General features: G+C 39.5%; 1 protein-coding gene across 6 annotated transcripts in view; it reads left to right on the top strand.

Moving 5' to 3' along the window:
• Nucleotides 1–21,363, top strand: part of PTPRO (protein tyrosine phosphatase receptor type O) — a 155,636-nt gene that overhangs the window by 128,652 nt on the left and 5,621 nt on the right. For 2 of the 6 annotated variants that reach the window (XM_067306660.1, XM_067306632.1), the window contains 11 exons: nucleotides 965–1,097; nucleotides 2,476–2,596; nucleotides 4,098–4,166; nucleotides 7,764–7,847; nucleotides 11,271–11,306; nucleotides 12,843–12,924; nucleotides 13,949–14,039; nucleotides 14,516–14,592; nucleotides 16,470–16,604; nucleotides 17,498–17,620; nucleotides 19,462–19,616. In XM_067306660.1, coding sequence (XP_067162761.1) covers nucleotides 965–1,097; nucleotides 2,476–2,596; nucleotides 4,098–4,166; nucleotides 7,764–7,847; nucleotides 11,271–11,306; nucleotides 12,843–12,924; nucleotides 13,949–14,039; nucleotides 14,516–14,592; nucleotides 16,470–16,604; nucleotides 17,498–17,620; nucleotides 19,462–19,616 — 1,106 coding nt within the window. The remainder of the gene's footprint in view (nucleotides 1–964; nucleotides 1,098–2,475; nucleotides 2,597–4,097; nucleotides 4,167–7,763; nucleotides 7,848–11,270; nucleotides 11,307–12,842; nucleotides 12,925–13,948; nucleotides 14,040–14,515; nucleotides 14,593–16,469; nucleotides 16,605–17,497; nucleotides 17,621–19,461; nucleotides 19,617–21,363) is intronic. The other 4 variants (XM_067306640.1, XM_067306648.1, XM_067306651.1 and 1 more) reach the window with 4 other exon arrangements.

Here is a 21,363-nt window from a genome sequence, read left to right as displayed (position 1 = left end):
CTCCATTTTAGCAGGAACTTCAGGGGGTTTCCCATTTGTTGAAGTGAACATCTAGCACTGGGAAATACATAGAGATTATCAGCTTACTTCTCACTACATTCAGCACACTCTCTTCTGTCTTCATGAAAAAAGGGGAAGGGCTCAGTAATCCTCTTTGAAGCATTAGGAAGGGATGCTTTTCCACTAGACTGGTGAAAATTCTTCTTCCAAGATTTTCCATGCTAATTAAATTAACATTTTCATCCCTTTCCTCCATTTTTAAATCAGCAAAAGAAAAAGCAACAGCTTTCCAGGTTCAAATGTCCTGGGCTTTGGATGAATAATTTAAATTTCTCAGAGGAGAAAATGGAAAAAAATCCAACCAACTCCAGTTGCCAAACTTTGGCCTCCTTTCAGCTGAGGGAATCAAATTCTCTTCCATTATACTCAAGTACATATGATTTTTGTCTGTGTAACTGACCTCAGAATTGCACTGCAACAGGAACCCTTGTAAGTCTAGAAGTTGCTCATGACTGAAAACAGGCCATTGCAAAAATCCTGAGCTCTGGGCTTGCTACAGGATCTCGCACTCCACAGCTGGAGTGAGTTTGTTCATAAAACCTCTCCTTGTTCTCCTTCTGAACCACTAGCTCAGTGTCCCTGCTTTCACATCTGCAACCCACCTTTGATTCTACTGGAGAGTATAGAAAAACTTTTGCAGACCTTACGGACTTATGTCCTTAACTCAGTGCAATTTTTTTTGTAGTTGTATTCTTTTGCCATATCAGCATTTATAAAATTTCTTTGTACCTGCCTGGCTACCTGCCTCTTTTTGGGGGGGTACCTTCTGGAGGTTTCCAAGAGTTGACTTCTTTCACCAGATCTAACTTTATCTGGACAAATGCATGGGTGGAGAGAGAAGCACTGATTTGTGGTGTTACATTTATGGGAGACAAACTCCTGTGTATTTTTCCCTTGTCTGTAGGAACCTGTCACTGTCTCGTCACACGTAGTGACAATCTCCAGCCTAACCCCTGCCACTTCCTACAACTGCAGCGTGACCGCCTTCAGCCACAATAGTCCCAGTGTCCCCACTTTCATTGCCATCTCCACCATGGGTAAGCAGCACTTCCTTGTTTGCTTCTTCCTTCTCCAGTTGCAACATCTGTGTCTCCCTGATTTCTAAAACTGCTCTCGGTTACGCTGGCAGCACAGGTTGCATGTCAGTGAAGGGCTGCCAGCTGTGGATGGGATGGGGAAGCAACTTGAAAAACAGTTTTAGAAAAGTCCCTGTTGGGGGACTGACTTGGAAAAATATAATCTAGTGGTTCAATGCTCAATTGGACTTTAGAAGTCAGAGTTCTAATTTGTGGTTTCAAAACTGAATATCAGGGTACCGTCTGATGACAGTTATAGAGAAAAATTTTTCCTCAGCCAAGCCCAAACAAAATAAGGGGAAAGTTGCATTTACAAGCTGCTAAGGAGAAAACTTGCTTTCTGCTTTCAGCAAGGAAGTGGGGACAGGGTGGGAAAGAAGAAGGGCAACTGAGGGATCTTGCACAGTCACAACCTGAAGGAAGAGCTCCCAATGGAGGTTCCTCCAGCATGTCATGAAGTCTGGCTCTGTGCTGACACTGAAGAAAGAATATCACCGTTGTGCTACCCAGAACACTGAACTTTTCTTTAGAATCTCCCCTTCAAAATAATCAGTCGTCTCTGCTTAGTTAGAGTCATGTAGCTTTAGTCACTGGTCCGACGTTACATATACCTGACGTCCGAGTTCAGTGCCCAGTACTTAGCTTAAAATTCTCCTTGATTTTTAGATTGAAAAATGCTTCTGTAAACTACTGTGGATGTAAAATTATTCCAAGAAAGTTAAGCAGGGAGGGTTCGTTCTTATAAAATGAGCAAAATAGGGTATCTGGTCTCAGGATAGTACAATTAATAAGCATGATAATGTGGAACAAAAATAAATCACAGTTTTGTTATTGAGAACTGATTCCAGCTCTTATTTAAAACAGAATATTTTGTTAAAATTTATTTACCCATGCCATTCAATCATTTTCAGCCCATATATCAGAACAGAATCTCTGACACTTTATTTCACTTTGGGGTTAGAGAAGGTATACATTATTGCTGAAGAACAATTTAGCAGGAGTTGAAATGTGTTTTGGAGACATAGATGATGATGAATATCTGTATTTTATATTTCATTCTCCCTCTTCTCTTGTTTTACAAATGTCAGTCCAAAGGAAAAAAATCAGAACATGCCAGAGCTTAAAAAAATGCCACAGTGAAGTCATTTCCCCAGGAAAATTTTATAAGGGCAGTAACTGGTCAAAAACTCCCTTTAGCTCTAGTGGTAGATTTTTATCTCTGTAACACTCCAGGGTGAATGAGAGCAGTTCAAAAAAATAACAGTATCAATATTCAGGAAAATAATACCTGTCAGCTCTTCTGAATTGAATAACCAAGAGCCATTGTTTGTATGTACAGTCACTGAGATGAATCCCAACGTAGTGGTAATCTCTGTGTTAGCCATCCTAAGTATCCTTCTGATTGGACTGCTGCTGGTGACTCTTGTTGTGCTCAGAAGAAAACATCTGCAAATGGCCAGGTAAGTCCAGATTTATGCTCATTCCAAAATGTTCAGGCAATAATAAACATGTCACAATGATGGTTGCAACTGAGGATGCCTGTGTACATGGGTGATGCTCAAGATGTTTGTGAAAAGGATACCTTAAAAAAAGTTGTCTTGCTGCCATTTGGGGCTCCCTCTATCTACTTTAATTCTTGGCTTGAGTTATAAGCCTCAGCTTTGGCTCCTTTTGAATTTTGCTGGATTGGGTCAATAAGAAGTGCACTCACTTATTATAAAGTGAACCTCAGGTCAGGAACCTAAAGGACAATTGGGGTCTTAGGCAGCAGGTTTTGAGCAGGATATCAAGATGCTTTTGCAAATCTGTCATAATGGCTTGGAACAGGAGATTTTTCCAAACATCAGATAAGATCATTAGTTCATCAGGTCCCAGATGCTGCATTTCGGAGGCTGTGGAAGGCCCTGAGCCTTACATATCCTCCAAATCTCCATATGTGGTTCAGCTACTGAGTAAAAACATCTTGAAGTCTTCATTCTTTTATAATCTATGAATATATTTTAACTTTCCCCACCATGTCAGGGGAAAAAAAAATGATTTCATTTCAAAAATTTATGTTAAGAATCTTCTACTTGGCTACCTAGCAGACACTGCATTTTGTGTGTTGTGTCTTGGCTGTGTATTCAATGCAACAGATTACCACATCACAGATTTTTCAGGCCATCTATTTCAGTGAACATTATGCTGTTTGCTCCTTTTACACACAACTGGTTCTGGGAAACTGGGAAACCCAACTAAATTGGTTCTCTTTCCTATCTAAGTACTGTGCATGCAGCCCAAAGCTTTTTCTTTCTCACTTCCTCACTGCTTCTGCTACAGAAGATAAAGACCTCAGGAGGAAACTAAAAAAATAAATTCACTGAGGAGCTGCAAGCAATTGTTTATTTAAATCGAGGAAGCAAAACAGTCAAGTCAGTTTATCATGTATGGCTGAAAATAATGGACTTCTCATAAACTGATTGGAACAAAACTCAGGAAATTCAGCTTTTACATAATTGCTTTGTGAACTTTGAATTTCCATGCTGCTGTTGTAAAATGGAGACAATTATATATGTTCTCCTTACAGGAGTTGGAACAGTTAATATTTAGTATAGAAAGGTGAATATTTAGTATATGTACCAAGACAGGCAACTGGTGCTATAAAAATCACAAATCTGGATGAGAAAGTGAGAACTATTTAATGTCTTTAGTAGCACCTTTTCCTTGTTTCCTTCTTTTTACAGATTATTAGGAAACTTGATCTCAGGTGGTGTTGAGTGTTTACTGGTTTTGGAGGGCTATGTTAAGGATGAAATTATTTCAGTTACGTTTATCGCACATTATCTCGTAGACCTACTCACAAATGTGAGTGATCAGCAGTTCTGAGAAAGGTCTCCAAGAGATCTCTGTTAAATCAACATCACTGCAAGCACTGTGAATCCAAAAATGCTAACTTTGTACCCCATGGTCTTCCTGAAACAGGGAGTGCGGGGCTGGAACCTTTGTCAATTTTGCATCATTAGAGAGAGATGGAAAGCTTCCTTATAATTGGTGAGTGTTTTGAAACAAAGCTTTTAATTGTTTCCCCATCTCTGCTTTTTAGCAAGTATGATCTTTAAATTTTAAGTGCTTAATTTTTATGTGATCACTGTCACTGTTTAAGATAAAGCTACTTTACCTGTTATTTTAGTATTTTATTTCTTTGAATGGTGACTCAAGACTATATATTCTGTCTCCTGCTATTTTTAGAAGGGAATGATGTATAACATATGTCAACCAAGTTTGTTTTTGGAGGATTTTTCTTCCTTTTTCTTAGGCACATATTTCCTAAAATAACACAAGGATAGAAACTTGATCTATAAATCCATTAGCAGGTCCGTAGAGATATATTTACATCTAGGAGTAAGCTTGCCTATAGATGACCAATTAGCAACTGTCTTTCCTCAGTGCCTTTAGTTCATTTTTCCTTGTATTGAAAGACCAGGGCAAGCCAACTCAAACATTTACTGTAACTTCACATTCAGTGCTGCTGAAATGACTGGAAGAACAACATATTCTTGCTAGTCTGGAAAACCACCTACAAGAGTTGCAGGCACTAACTATGGACTCCAAGCCATCACTAACACCATCAGTTTAAGAGAAGTATTTGAACTAAGAAAGTCTGTGGGATTAGCTTTTACAGAAGAAAAAGGGCCTTAAGCACTCCTTGACTGGCTGCCAGCGTGGTCATTCTCATTCATGTTCTTGTTAAATGAATGGAGGCTAATGACTGACCTGGTGTTTAGTCTTCCGTGAGGCAGCTGTTAGCAATCAATGCAAAAAGACCAACATCTTTCAAGGCAAGTCTAAACACAGATATTTAAAAACATACTGTGGCCATCTGAAACACTGCTCAAGTGTGTAGGAAGAAGGAAATATGAGCCTTGCTTTTACACCCGTGGTCAGCTATGTTGACAGCCAAGAAGTTGGTGCACTTGGAACTGCTTCCCTGACCTCGTGGGACACAGCCTGCCAACAAGGACAGGATTAAATGGATTGATACTGCACCAAAACAAGCCTTTTGCTAATAAGCATGCAAACTGAACTAACAAGCCTGGCAAATCCTGTCAATACCTCACAGTGCTGCTAATTAACTGGATATTAAACAAGCTTCACTTGCTTGGTCTAGCTTTAATAGTGGCCAGCTGTATGCAGTAGAAACTAATCTCTTTTTCAGCTTCTCCTACTTGGACTGTGTTAATAGCAATGAAGGCAGAAGATCAAACGCTCTTGTTAGTTAAAGATCCAAGCTTGAATCAAATGATTAAACTAGTAACAGATGTTATTAAAACCAGAAAAGACTTTTTTATGGGAAGGGGAATTAATTAATAGTTTTGGATTTGTAAGTGAAGATTCTTTTTGCTTAATTTAGTGTATGTATATGTATATATATACATGTATATACATACATATATAAATACATATAATGTTATAAAAAAGTATTTGAAAAATATTCCTGTTGAATATCTCCATAGATTTCAGTAACTCAAACCAGTGTGGCTAGATTTATGGTCCTGACTTTTCTGAGTTAGTAAAGACATCCCCTTTTCTGTGCCTCCATTGCCTTCTGAGGGAAAAGCCCAGGCTTACCTCAAGACCAGATGCACTGTCCATTCAGACAGCAGAGGGGGAAGTGTGGCCCCAAAGACAGGCAGAAGGATTAAGAAACCTGTTTTGCTTGGGGCCATTCCAGGGACATAATAAGAGTGGCACAGGATAATAAGAGCAGGCGAAAGAGTTTGTAATTCCAGGTAGACAATGGAATTTTATTTTTTGAGTGCATATTTTTCAGTTACTGAGTAAAATCAATTGTTTTAGATGCTGGGAGTTCCTAAATGTGCACTGTGAACTCCAAACATACTAGCCTGTGATTTGGTATAGCATGGATACTTCTCTTGATGCAATGATGAAAGAAAACATGGGCTTAAATAATTCCTTCTGCCTGTGTAGGCAAGATGAAGTAAAAGCTCTGGAAAACCTCACTTGGGATATCCTGAATGAAAGGGTATTATCTTGGCAATACAATCACTTCTTTCTTCTAAGCCTAATGGAAACCCCTCTGTGGCACCAGAGCTCTGCTTACGCAAGGCCAGATTTCATCTTCAGTCCAGTCCCGCAGAAACTCTCAGTGATTAAACCCTAAGGCCCTGTTCCTGCAATCACTTTGGCAGATGCTTAGCTAGGAAGCTGAACTGCTGTGCTGGCCGCACTGATGCTGTCCTCAGAGCACAGAAGAGTTGCCCATGTCGCTCATAACCTTACTGGTTTTGTTGCTCATTTTTAGAGGGAGATGCTGGCCTGCTCTCCAACAGAGGTGCTGGCAGAGCAGGACTGTTTGGAAGCGCGCCCTTTGCAGGGCCACATGTAGGGCTTTTGCTGCTGCCTGACCCACCAAAGCTGTACCGATGTTGAGGGAAGGTGCACCTTGCAAATTGCCCCATTTTCTGTTCAGCAACAAAGTGCATTGAAGTATTACCTGCAGTTTCCACTGGGTGGGCAGAAGTTTTCCACCACTGGTTGGAGATTAAGAGACAACTACAGCAGAGGTGACTTGCTTTCCAGGGAAAACACAGTGTCTAATAACTTCTTATTAAGCAAGGCTACTAAAAAAGGAAATTTCACCTCCTGATTCCTCTTTAGAGCAGTTCTGTGAAGGTCAGTATTACTTTTAAGGCATTAAATTTTCTGACGGGATGGGAGGAAGGAGTCTGTATTTAGCCAAAAATCCTACTACTGGGGCAGTTTCTATTTAAATTTCATGACTTTTTCATGTTTGCAAAGTCCTTGTAGCCCACTCAACCAATACAGGTAGAACAGGCCTCAGTATGTTTCCTTGATTAAGGCATAGCCGAATCTGGTAAACAGTCTGCAAATACAGAATCTTACAACTATTTTTTTACTCAAATAAACTTCATTTAGCAACAATGAAACCTGCTGTGAATAATTATTCATAGAAAACAAGGAAAGAAGTTCAAATACTGTTTTAGTGAAAACCTAGGAGAGAATTTAAAGCACTTAAAGACGGAACTCTCTGCAAAAGCTCTGTGGCCTTTTTCAGAAATCTGATACAATAGGAATTAAGAGATATTGGCATGATACTAATCTAACTCTGATACAGATGTTCCTGCTGACATCCACAGGATTACTTTCAGGAACAAGCGTGGTAGATTATAATAGTTATATGTGGTGAAAATAAAATGTATCTGTCCTGAAATAGCTCAAAACATCAGGAAAATAGGTTTTGTACCACTTTAGTAGTGAACACAGGCCTGTGGATGAAATTTTCAATACATTTCAGTCTCTGAAAATCTGCCATTGTGTAAATTAACATTGCTTTAAAATAGTAGGCCTGAATCAATACCATAAAACACATTTATTCTGATCATATAGAATTTTATTGTGGATGGCTGAAAATGCTACACAGGGTGTCAGCTTGAGGAGTAAAAATTCTGTGGCTGCTAATAATATTCTTATAAAGAAAGTAAGAGGAAGGCTATATGGGTTTAGCTTGTTTTTGAAATAGAATTTGCTGATCTCCTGACTTCTGTTTGTCTTACTAACTCTGCTCACTTTTTCATCTTTATGTATGTTATTTATTAATGCTCACAGGCGTAGAAGTGTCTTTGCTTTCCTAACTCTGCTACCCTCATGCCTTTGGACTGATTATCTTTTGGCATTTTATATTAATCCTTGGTAAGTGATTTACTTGTTTTTTTCCATATGCAATGTCTAAACAATGTTAATTTCTATTACATGAAAAATGTGTGGTACCTTTGTTTTCAAATGGGTCAAAGCTCTTTAAGTTATAATTTACTTGTTCTAGAACATGAATTGGAGAGGATGTGGGTATCAAAGTATTTGCTACCCTGCTTCATCTATTGTGTGTCTGTTTATGCTCCAACCCATTTTGGTATTAAAAAGCTGATTTTATGATGGTCATCTTATTCATTTCATTGCTCTCTCTTTGTAATTTTTGCCACTTCATTACAAACCCTGGCTTCTTCTGCCCCAGTTATTCACCTGTTCATTGCTTGGCGTGCTGCTGCTGCTTTTCTCATACTAAAATTGCTTGATATTGCCCCACCTGTTTGGTGTGTGATGTCTTTAAAGGTGCAGTTAGTCTCCTGATATCAGTGAAGTTTTGCTTTTGGAAACATCAATTTCCTGAGAATCCGTATAGACTAGCATTCCCCAAGTGCAAAAATTGGGTCATTATGTGTGTGTGTGTTTAATAGTTTCATCTATAAATAGTTTATAAAGGCTTAGTAAATAACTGATTGGTGTTTTGAAAATAGGTAGCCAATGAAGTCCCAGGGTCTATTTAGAACCAGAACTGTTTCATGAACCCTTTACAAATGCAGTTATAATTGACCATGATCCGAAAATGCTTCATTTGTATAAAAGAAACTTTTATAGAGTTATGGAATTTATAGAAACTGTTCCTGATGATCTGGAGTCCAATAGATAGTAATGTACAGAAATGTTTTTGGTACCAAAATGAAGATTTACTTTTGACCAAACCCCCTCCCTGGTATTATCATACAGCAATGATGCCCTGGTAGGTAGTCACAGAAATCTTCTGTGTAGGGATTCTTGAGACTGGTTTTCCTTGGGTCACATTGGCTCTGTAGAAGAAGCCATCTAAATTTGGAGTTGGCCCAGACGTAAGAGTGATTTTTTTTTTTATATATATAACTAAAGAAAGGGTATATTTCTTTTCTCCTGAAAGTCAAAGCATGTTCTCCGCACAAACCCAAGTGAAGACCAGAAACAAGTCTTGCAAATATCTCCAAGCCTAATGTTATATTGACTTGTAACTTGCCTGAAATTAACCCAACATAGCTACCCACCCGTGTTGCACAGTGATGGAGGATTAGGCAAACAGTTTATTGTTGTGCAGATCAAACTCATCTCATTTAACTCTGACTGTCAAGAATTCCAAGATGGCCATTTTCAATGGCACTGCTGCAGAAAGAGTCATCCCCCTCTTTTGCCTCTTAATATGCATTAACTCACCTTTGGAGACGTGCATCTACCTTCGGAGGCTGCCTCTACAATCAAGCTACCTAGTTTAGACTAGACAAGTTTCAAGCAGCTGAAGCTGAATGACATGAGATGAATCCTTCTCTTTGTATTTGAATCTGTAGGATAAATGGAAGAATAGGTGAAACACCAGCTAGTATCTTTTGTGCACAAGTTGGTTTAAAACATTTATGAACATTCAGGAAACAATTGCAATGCTAAGAAACAAAGGCCTCTTGAGACTCTCAAAGCACAAGAAATTGTTTCTGAGAAATGGATGTCAATCATTTGTTTTATTTCCTCTTGAAGTGTTCCTTGGAGAAGAGTTGTTAGAAACGTTCCCATGATAAGCAGCACTTAAATATTTTTTTTCTTTTGAAATGAATTCCAATATGCCCAGCATTAAAAGATTTACCACAGTCACAGGAGATAAAAGAGAATTGCATTGAATAATCTAGATGAATTAATTTTAAGGTTTCTTTGGAAAAACTGCTTTGAAGATGTAGAATAAATATTACCAGGGTATGCATATAGTACACATGAATGTGTGACTGTAGCTGTATAGATAGCATTATAGGCTAAAGAGGTGTATAATACTATAATGCTTTGCAAAGTAAATCTCCGCATTAGTGTAAAATTGGTATTGCTATAGCTCTTGCTCACTCTGCAGGCAAATATCTGGATCTAAACTGAAAGGTACCTTGACCAGATAACGAAATTACCCCAGGTTGCAGCTGCTCTGATAACTGAATATTTTGGAAAATTTCATTTTGGAAATTTTGGAAATGAATCAGTTGTTTCTCTTCTAAGCTTGAAAGGGTACAAAAATAAAATACTCCACTTTTTAATATTTATATCTTTACTCTCTCTTTTCACTGCTTTGAAATTAAAAGTCTTTCAATTTACAAATTGAAGCTGTAACCCAAAGTATCTAGAAATCATTCAACTATCGTCATGAAATTAAAAATAGCATCAGTATAATGTGATTAATGAACAGATGTTATTTAGTACTCAGAAAAAAGAAGTATGACACCACTAGGTTTCCTTCTGGGGAAGCAAGAATCTATTTGTGTTCTGTCATTGCTCTGTCACTGTCTGGCTGTGCACTTGTCATTGGTGCTCTGTCATCCCCTTAAGAGGGGGGATCAGTATTTTCAAACCTATAGCCAAAGTATCCCAGGGTGCTTGTTTTGTGCATTTAATCTGAGTGATCAGTTAACGTTTTTGTGACAACGACTAAGTGAACACACATGCTCGCTCACTCACTCACTCACTCACTCACACATACTCCCCCCTCCAAAAAAACACATGAAGGTAGTTAGTGTAGTGCAGTTCTTATGTCCATTTCTTAAGGTTTATACTGTTTAATTCATTCATAATCTTGCTCACAACTGTCTCTAGTGAATTATATCACTTATAAATCATGTGGAGACAGTGCATTACATGACTAGCATAATTATCTCTACCTGTCAGAAGTCAATTAAAATTTCCTAAGGTTTAAGCCTTAGTCCTTGAAATCAGTAGGATATTCGCCATTGTCTTCATTGGTCATCACGTAAGCAGGCTATGCAATGGGTGAGAAATATTGTTTGGGCCCTTTCTTTTTTCCACTACTCTTACTTGAATTTGCAAGTGGTTTTTTTACTCCCTTTACCCAACAGACGTACACTCGTTCCCAGTAATGCTTCAGCACTGGCGTCTACTTTTCCAGCCTACAGGAGCTGGAGCGGGGCTGCCTGCAGCCCTACAGCCTCCTGTCTGGCTTGGCCAGGGTTGGGCCCCTGGGACTGAACCCAGGCCCACATGCAGCCACTGGCGCCGGTGGGTCAGGATTTGCAGAGGACCCATTTGCTTGTGTGTACAGGTTTTCCCTTTTACAAGCAGGCAGTTCTTAGAGTCACAGAATGGAAAACTCATCCCATTAACGTCAATGGAAATTTCACTATTAGCTTAAAAATATCCACGATATTATCACCAACCTTATCCTGAGTAATATGGTGACCATAAAACATACGTTCTTAAATCAGTACTAACTTTAAACCAAGAGCATACAACAGCTTAACGAATGAAAAACTTTTTTTTTTTTTTTTACAGGAGTAAAAATGGGTTAAAGAAGAGAAAGCTGACCAAGTATGTGACTTCTTGAATATTTAAAGAAATTTAAAAAAAAAGTCACCTTAGACTGAATATGCATGATGGAGTGCATTGGCATAGTGATACTGCAGTTACAGATATAGAAAACTTCTTAGTAAACACATCCTGAGAGATGTCAGAAAGCCAAAAACAAACAATAATTGCACAAAAGTAACTCTCCTGAGCAGATAAGCTGTGGTAAAACAGCTCCTGACTGATATAAAATTAGTCATGAGGGAAAAGATCAATTATCCAAGTTAGTGATGCCAGCGGAGCTTTTCCTTAGTTAAAAATGACAAATGGTGAAAAACTGGAATGCGTTTATTTCCCTCTTGACATGGGGCTCTCATTACGGTTGTTCCTAGAACATTAGATTATTAATGCTAAGGGGTAAAGAGGAGTAATTAAGTGGTGATAAGACAAGTTCCTTTGGGCATATTGCCTCAAAGTAAATGAAAAGATTGCTGTGTACATGCTTCAGTAGCTTGTAAATTAGAACATGATAATTAGGTGAGGGAAGCTGTTTACCTGTGGGTCATTATTCAGAGCGTTAGCCTAATTATTCCTCCTTTATGTTCAGAGGCTGTGCCTGTACTAAGAGATAGACCCTTACCTGGCGCACAAGTGTGTAAAGCAATGGGAGTCACTAAAGCAAGGCCAGTTTATACCTGCTGAAGATCTGCATAGCTTTGTATAGTTATATTTCACTATTTTTAGTGTCCATTTCTCCAGGAGAATTCAGCCTCTAATGAGAAATGCCTATAGTTCTCAAAGCCAGTGGAGAAAACAGTTACTACAGCAGCATCCAAAACTATTTTAATTTTTTTCACAGACCTTCTCCAAAATCAGGCCCTAAATATGAAATCTATTAAGGGTCTGAATGAGCAAAGCTCAGATGAGTTTTAAAAGTGTCTCTTTACCAGATGGTTTCTGTATGTAAAAGCAACCTTTTACATGGTGTTGAGGCAACTTAAATGAGCTGTCACTGCTCTGCTATAAGAAGCATGCTGACAGCACAGTAATTCAAGTGGGTCTGCACCAAGGTGCAGAATCACCCTCTCATTGTGGTGCCACTTGTGCCTTGGGGATATATTCCCTTTAGAGACCTTCAGAGGTGGTTGAGGGGCCAGGAAGTCTAGGTAAGATGCGTGGGCCTCTCCCCTCGCCTCAGGTCAGTGGTTTCCCTCCAGCAGGACAACTCCTACCTGCTAACCCAGGTCAAACCCTTAACATCGTCCTCACTAAGAGCTTCAGAGCTCAGCTCACTGCAGGGATCAGCTCCTCTCCCTGAGCTGTGCTTGCTTGTGATGTTACGGTATGGTGCAGGTAACCAGCAATATGTTCAGTGCCATTTGTTAGCACAGATTCAGGAGATTTTTTTCCTCCCTTTTTTTACTTTCTAGCATTAATAATTGCAAATATGTATTCATGACTTGATAGTGTTCTGTGGGGCCATAGAAATGAAACCTATTTAAAAAGTTTTTTTTCCTAAATGTTTGTGTGTTTGTTTGTTTGTTTGTTTGTTTTTTAAAGCCCTGTCCAGTTGGATGATTTTGATGGCTACATCAAGGATATGGCCAAAGATTCAGATTATAAATTTTCTCTGCAATTTGAGGTAAATCCGTGGGGACTCCTTCCTCTCCTACCTGCCATGCCTAAATCAGTTTTTTCCAGATGTTAGGTTTTTGTGGTGTGTTCCTATGCTCTGTTGTGCTTAATATGTGTTGTTGCTAGGTTGATGAGCTTCACTTGAAGTTCTGCAGAGCTTAAACACAGTCCTTGGTATTATTAAAGACCATATTTAGTAAGCTGATTTCTATGGCTCATCACATTTAGATCTAGATAATTGTCAGACATGTATTCTTTAGTTTAGGGTCTGTTGGCAGCCTAAGTTGAATTCAGGATTTTTATAATTTCTTTAATTTGGGTGGCAGCACTGGAATGAGAAGGTGACATCAAAAAATCTCTTCAAGAGCACATTATTGAGGTACATTGCCTGAATTACCCAGCATTTAAAGTCAGTTTAGTCATATAAAACTAAAAAGCTCCAGTCCTAGGGCTGCTGAAGTGAGACCAATGCTCCCAATGACTTAAAAGAGGAGGAGGAGGACTGTCAGGATGTTACCCACTGTAGTGTGTGGCTGACATGTGCCCTTCCTCTCAGTGAAAAGTGCTTTGATGCATCATATATTAGATGTGACTACTTACAGTAATAACTAGAAACATCTTTAAAGCATTCCCCAGTATCAAGATCGAAAGCCACTTGAGGAACTGAAGAAAGCTCTTAAAGTGGTGTGAATGACCACCACAGAAATAACTTATCAACCCCCAAGTGTCAAGTCTGACACTATTTTAGCTAATTAAGTGCCACTGGAGAGGAGCATCCCTTAGTCATGACCTTGACTGGCAGCAGTGCACTGATAGCATCAGCAGAAGAGACTACATCATTGGTCTGAAGTTGTTTTGAGCCAAACTCATGGGCAGCAGATAAGGAAGCTCAGTGTATCTCTACTGTCAGTTTATAAAGAGCTTTATGAACATTTTCAGCTTGGTACATGCCGCAGGCACTCATTTCACAAAGAATTATTTTTTGAGTGTTAGTGAATTTGACCTTGACATTTTTCCTTCTGTTACCCCAGGAGCTAAAACTGATTGGGCTTGACATACCCCACTTTGCTGCTGACCTTCCCATGAATCGCTGTAAAAATCGCTACACAAATATCCTACCATGTGAGTACAACACATGCAGGCTCCTGCTGAAGTGCCTCTAGAGGGAAAGAAGAGTTTTAATAAGAGAACTGTGAAATCAGCACAGACTTTTTGACCGATAAAAGCCTGTTCTAAAACCTGCTCCTAAAGAGAATCAGGTGATAGAGGTTTTGTGTTAGCCTAAGACTGGTGATTGGAGTTGAGAAACGCAAGGTCATTTCTACTACTGAGCAGTGTTATTTTTTTCTTACAATTTTAATGAAATCTAAGGGAGCCCAAAAGGACAGCAGTTGGAGGGTGCATTTTGCACATTAATTGAGTTGCAACCCTGTAATGCTTACTGAAGCAAGCATTGCTCTCTCTTGGCGAATATGAGCATTCTTTATTTTTTAATAGATTTTTCAGTTTTTAGAGGATTACTTTTAATTTTGCTTAGTTTGAGAGGAGTGCCATGTTTGAAAGCCAAGTCATATATGTACATTTTTTTCCTTTTACAGATGATTTTAGCCGTGTCCGGTTAGTTTCAATGAATGAAGAAGAGGGTTCTGACTACATTAATGCCAACTATATTCCCGTGAGTAAAGAGACTCCAAACAATGTAAAGGATAATGCCCTGTGCAGCAGTTAGAGCATGTCAGCAGCAAATGGTGCAAAACTTCCTGGTGGCTCAGTCACGTTTTCCACTTCAGCTTCCAGTACTCCGCCTGCAGGGAACTGTGCTTTTCACTAGCCTCTGCAGTCCCCCACGCTTGTTCTCATCACTGCCGCGAAGGTCTGCCCCTGTTTCCCCCTCCACCCTGGCCGCAGCTCCGTGCATGCCGTGTTCGCCCTGTGGAGGGAAAGCAGGACACGAAGGCATCTGCTTAGAAAAAGCCCCTATACTTGGGGGGATGTTCTCAGGGGAGCATTTCTGCCTCCCTTCTGTGACCAGGAGACAGCGTTGGCCCTGGCCTGGCTGGAGGGAGATGAGTCAGGATTACGCAAAAGGGAGGCACCTTTGGATGAATCAGTGAAGCCGCTTTGCCACTGTGGAGTCTCCCAACCAGGTGCTGCTGAACATGTTGCCTGTATTTGGTTTCTGTGTAGCAAGGGGATGAACAGAGACAGTAAAGCTGCAAGTGTCTGAGCTCATACTGAATCAGGAAATAAAAATGTACAAATACCCAAAAGCACCACTGGCAAATGAGAAAACTTCTATGAAGTGTTTATAGCATCCAGACTTATATGCAGTGATCTCCTTTTTGGATTGCTCAGTTTAGATTTTATATTTTACATCTATTCAGTTTTGCTTGTAGCATAATACTAGCCATAGGAATTGCCTTCCCAACAGGGACAGACAGAACATCCTAATGTTTGGCTTTTCTGATAATTGCTTCTTCACTAAATACCTCCTTCCAGACGCTGTTATTAGTGGTGATCTGAATAGCTGTGATATTAGAGATTTGCCACTTAGGTTGGCCCTAGCCCGTGCAGACAAACAAAGAGCTTTCCATATAGTACAAACACTGAGGTTGAACTGACTCTTAGAAATGTCTGGAGGAAGTAATTTGTGGAAGGGGCTCCCAAATCTTCAGTATTTCAACAAACCGCATACTATGGTGGCACAGAAATAGCCCAATTATTTACATGGACTCATGCTGTGCCTTAACTGTACCTTTTGTTCTTACTAGGAATATCAAATAACTTTCCAAATGAAGTTTTGCTGATACAGTCTCATCAAATATGATTATAGTAGGTGTTAAAACTGCCCTTCTGTGGATATTTTATTATTTACAGTGGTCTTTTGAGGGGGGGAGGGAGGAGAGAAGAAGGACTCTACATCTAAAAGCACATTGATAGTGACAGGAGCAGGAATGCATGGATATAAAGCATCTGAGCTTCAATAAAACATAGCAATGATAATCTGTTAAGGGTGTTGACTCAGCATAATCTGTATTGTTTTAAGCAGAATTCTAATTAGCTTCTTACCAGTTTAAGTCCTTATAAAGTAAACACATGCAAATACTCCTGTTTATTGCTACCTTCCATTTACATCAGTTCTTGAAAATCACCACAGGCACTGCCTGGGATGAGCAAGCTAAGGGTGTATAATTGTTTTTACTTCTATAATGAAACAAACCTTTAAATTATGAGATCTGAAAGAAGTTGGAACTTTGATATAAGATTCTTATTACCTGTTTGTCTGATGTTGCCTTTCCAGCTCTCACAGCAAAGAATTTGTAAAATATCAGCTTCACCGTCTGTTTTTCATTCTGAATTGATTATACTTTGGAAGCATCAAAAACTGGCAAAAGTTGTAATCTCAAAATAAATTTAAAAAATCATGAAGTAGTTTCTTTAAAATGCACAAATTGAGCTTGGGAAGCTAAAAAAAAATACATATACCAGAGAAAAATACATGTTCTGAAGCATTAAGCCTGTTGGTAAATAGCATCTCTCTCTGTTTCTTAGGGTTACAATTCACCCCAGGAATACATTGCAACACAAGGACCATTGCCAGAAACTAGGAATGATTTTTGGAAGATGGTTCTTCAACAAAAATCTCAAATTATTGTTATGCTCACTCAGTGTAATGAGAAAAGAAGGGTATGTAGCAAAATATTAAGCATAGTATAAAAGAAATTATTCTGAAAACATATATATTTTCTGGTGGGTTTCTTTGCATCGTTTTCTAATGATGAAGCAGCATCATAGCAAGACCTGGAATTCCACTTATGGAAGGCATTTCAGGATTGGGTGACTTTTTTCTGGTTATAACTGGACCTGTAAGTATGGGTTAAGGGTAATTAATGAGCCTCTAAAGGTCTGCTGCAAAGGTTTGAGGGTGGAGAGTACACAGCAAACCATAAAAATTAAATCTTGATGTGATTTCCTTCACTTCTGGTTTGTTTAGGGCTGAAGCTAAAACACGGGTCTGAAATGGTGAAAGCCGTAGGTAGTTCTTGTATAGTAGACATGAATATTTTGTCAGGGGCAGGGTGGGTTGATGTACTTTTTCCTATCTCAGCAGTCATCTCAGAGTGCCTAGAATGTAGATTTTTATATATTTCTAGATTTTAAGTTTAAAACAATATCTTATGCTTTACAGGTTCCTTGACATTATAATAGGACCATTTGGAAATACATTTTTGTGGGTTTTTTTTCCGTATATTCTTGTTTCCTGTATTTTGTAAAACGAATACTTTTAGACCTACTCTATTAGGAAAAGTAACAATCTAGAAATAATATATGTATTTCCATTCTTTGCTGTAGTAATGTTCCCCTTCAAAAAAACAATATATAACCATGTCCATAGTTGCACAAGCAAGAATGATGAGGCTGAAAAAGTCATTGCAGTAAATGTTACCACTTACTAAAGTGTCCAGTAAATAATGCTGTAAGCATTTCTAAAATTGAGATTTGGTATACTTTTGATTGTGATTCCTTGTTTTATATATATATGTGTATATATATATATATATTTTTTTTCCCCCTTTCAGGTGAAATGTGACCATTATTGGCCTTTTACAGAAGATCCTATTGCATATGGGGACATCACAGTGGAGATGCTGTCTGAGGAGGAGCACACAGACTGGGTTTATAGGAACTTCCGAATCAGCTATGTAAGTGAAATGTATTGCATTGCTCTACTAAAGCAGTGGGACCAGTTTTGGTCCAGACTTTTCTTTAACTTTTATCCATCTCTGGCATTCAGTGGAAAACACCTAAGGGAAAGATTTTGGCCCTGCTCTTGTTCCACACAGGCAAACATCAAAATTGTTTGACACGTTTGCCCATAAGATTGTCATCTCTATGAGCTTCTCAGTAACAGGCAAGAAGAGGTTAATGGTACCCTGGCTAAGCACATGGTGGTTGAAACACCGGCACTCCTGGGGTTCTGGACATTTCTGTGGTGCAGATAATTAGTGACAATGAACATGTCAACTTTTTCTTTTTTTTTTTTAATCTAGGCATTGGTGATTGTCCCCGTGTTATAAACCGTTCAAAACTTGAAAATATCAATACAGAAATTGAAAATATTTTTCAAAAGGGCAATTGTGCAATATCCGTAGCATAGGCTTGGTGTATGTCTCAGACAGGACATTGAGTAAAACAGTTGTCCACACAGCTAGTTCTGCATGCCCTATTGCTACTGCAATAGAACATTTTTCTGCTTTCACTTATTAAAGAAGAGGAAATGGGAGAGGCGCACAGTCCATCACAACCTGCTAAGCTTCCTGTGCAGCTTCTTCTGTAAAGCATGTGAAAACACAGTAGGAACTGGCAGGCCAGTTTAGAGAACTTGCATACAGGACCAAATAAAATGACACATAGTCATATGTGAAAGCAAGTCTTTGACCTCATCTCTGCATTCTGTTATCCTCTGATATCAGCAAGTTCACTCTTAAGACATTTCAAGCTCAACCAAACTTATAAAATACTGAAATTCATGTAAGCGAATGAGATGTCCAAATTGAAGCTGTTCAGATTTTCAGGCATTTCTTTTCAGCTTTATTTCCTGCATCAGCTAGTTGTAGGCTTCAGCACTTGTAGCAAAGGGGAGAAATATGGAGGAAACATGACAAAAGCAATGCCCTGACACTTTGACATTGGCCCAGGTTCTCAGTCCTACTCCCACAGGCCAAAGTGTGCCCAGGGTGTACGAATGCAGAAAACGTGATGAAATCAACTCAGAGGTTGAGCTGCTGGTATCTGTTAAAAACAATGTCCAAATGCAGTTTGCAGTTCAGATAAACTGCCCATTGCCAAAGTCAGGGAGACAACTTTAGGGTCTTTTATACTGGTCTCACTTTTTATACCCTTAGTTATAATTGACTTAGCATCTGCTGTTGTCAGTGACCAGAGACAGGTTACTGGAATAGAGGGATTTAGCCTCACCCCGAATGGCAAAATTAAAAGCAATGATTGTTTGCCATAAGCTGTGGTGATGAGGCATCCCTGCCACACCCCAAGTTTTGAGTTCTTGTAAGTCTTAAAGCCAAAATGAGTTTTGTTGAGGATCTTATTTCAGCTACAGCCAGCAGAGGTCTTAGCATGATAAATGCTTTTGTCAATAATGGGTATTTTTTGAGAAAGTTCCTTCTCCCTCTGGAAATGGTGGTGTTGGGAGACAATTTTTTTCTTCCCTTTTGCTTTTTTCTTTTTCATTGAAACTTGAAAAGGAAAATTCTCATGAGACCAGTCTTGCTTGTTTGCCAACAGTGTTGCTCTTTGTCAGTGGCAAATGGAAAAAGAAAAAGAGAGGGAATGGAATAGAAAGAGGAAGAAAGCCCAAACCTGAAAATTACAGCAGTTTTTAATCAAACGCCATGTAAGATCTGTGCCACTTTTTGACCAGTTTTACTTCCTTAGGCTGTATTTGGAAAAAGATCTCAGTTGGACTGCGTGTGACTGCACTGTCCAAACTCCTGTGAACATGCTGCCATTCTGCTTTTCCCATTAGGCTGATGAGGTGCAAGATGTGATGCATTTTAACTACACTGCCTGGCCTGACCATGGTGTGCCCACAACCAACGCTGCTGAAAGCATCCTGCAGTTTGTACAGGTGGTCAGACAGAAGTCAGCAAAGAGTAAAGGCCCCATAATTATACACTGCAGGTAAATGCTTCAAGGAAATGGTGAATTAAAGGGCATAACTTGTCAAAGACCTTGTAAAACCATTGGAAGAAGAGATTCTGGGATTCACCTGTTAGCTAGAGATTATCCTCTTTGCTTTTAAGGGAAAAGGACTAATGCCTTTGACTAGAGTGGGGCTGGGATTTCAGCCTGCATCCATAGATGCATCCGTAAGCATTTCTTTATCCAGTAGTGTCAGCTCTTTGGCTGGTGTAAGTCCATCAGCAGGCTGGACTGATTTACACCAGCTAAAAGTCTGCCCTTGCTTTCTTTACCACTCCTTTGCAGCCTGGAGAGTACAACCCAGATAGCAGCCTGCTGCAGCATGTTGTTTTCCTGCAGAAGCATCTGCAGAGAGCATCCTCCGCTCGCTTGACACTTAGCACATTCAGATGGGACATATTAACAGTGCTACCCTGTGCGAGCAGTAATCCCAGTATCCCATGATAACGATTACATGCATGTTTTTTTTTTTCTTTTCTTGAAGGAAGCTTGTTTTATATACAGACAGATTTGTCTCTTGTGCGTCATATGGCCTTTTATTAGCACACTTGCCTACTCGGCCGCTCTGGGGGCAGCTGCGGTGTTGGTGATGACAACATACCAGCTTGTTTCCTGATGCAGCTCTCTCAATTGACTTCAAATCTCTTTGTGGTTCTGACTGCTAGAGCTACTCAGAATAGATTTTTCAGAGATACGTAAATAGCAGGGTTGCAATGGATGAATATGTGTATATTAGGATGACACACGCCCACTGGAGGTCTAGGCTTGAGGAGATTAACGTCAGCCTATCCCACATCACCCATCTCAGAGGCAATAAACAGTTATGTTGCTGCACAGCACATCAGCACCCTCCAGTGATGTCTTTCCTGTTGCTGATGTGATGGTTGGCACTTTCTGTCTCTTGCAGCCACTTTGCACGCTTTCGGGAGCTATTTCTCAGAAAACAGTTTTTTATAGCAATATAATTTCTGGTTCCAGATATGACATTAAGTGTTCTACTAGGAAGCAAAGCAAAAGCAGCATTTGTAAAAGCAGCAAGTCATGCAGCCCTCCCCTTTAACTTATTGGAGGAATTCTTAAGGAATGTAGTTTTGGGTCTGAGTCCTAATATCAAGAAAAGTGCTAGTAAGTCAGAGAAGGGATTTATATGCAGGTCTGTGAAATCAAATCCTTTATATAACTCTGCTGGCCTTAATTGCTATGGGAAGGAACAGGAGCAAGCATGAGAGAGCTGGAAAACAAATGTAGTATCTTCTTTTTAATTGGGATACTCCTACCTGCAAAGAAATATGTTTTCAGATGGTATTTTTAGAGTTTATTGTACATCTTAGACCAAGCTACAGCATCATGGGGCAGGGACTGATGGCCCTGGGCTGGGCTGAAATGGGGACTTGGGCTGGGCAGGGTGGGGGAGGCCAGTGGTTGTAGGGACAGGCAGGGCTTCGGATGCCTGCAGGGCCGCCAGTGTTGAGCTGAGCTGCTGCAACTTTGTCACAAATTCTTTCATGGCTTTCCTGAAAAAAGCAAGAAGGCAGCAGAAGCAACTGCCACTAAGACGCACACTTCTACCCACAGGTAAATACTGTGTTGGCATTTCGTATAAGGGCAGCATTTTAGAGATTCAAAAACACATCTAAAAACACATCCAAAATGAAATCGTAGAATTCAACATTACTTGTGAAATCACAAGGTAAAGAATTATTTGCATACTAGAAACTCTAAATCA

Source organism: Apteryx mantelli, chromosome 1, assembly GCF_036417845.1.
Source record: "Apteryx mantelli isolate bAptMan1 chromosome 1, bAptMan1.hap1, whole genome shotgun sequence".
Classification (NCBI taxonomy): domain Eukaryota; kingdom Metazoa; phylum Chordata; class Aves; order Apterygiformes; family Apterygidae; genus Apteryx; species Apteryx mantelli.
This window is presented reverse-complemented; position numbering and strand designations above follow the sequence as displayed.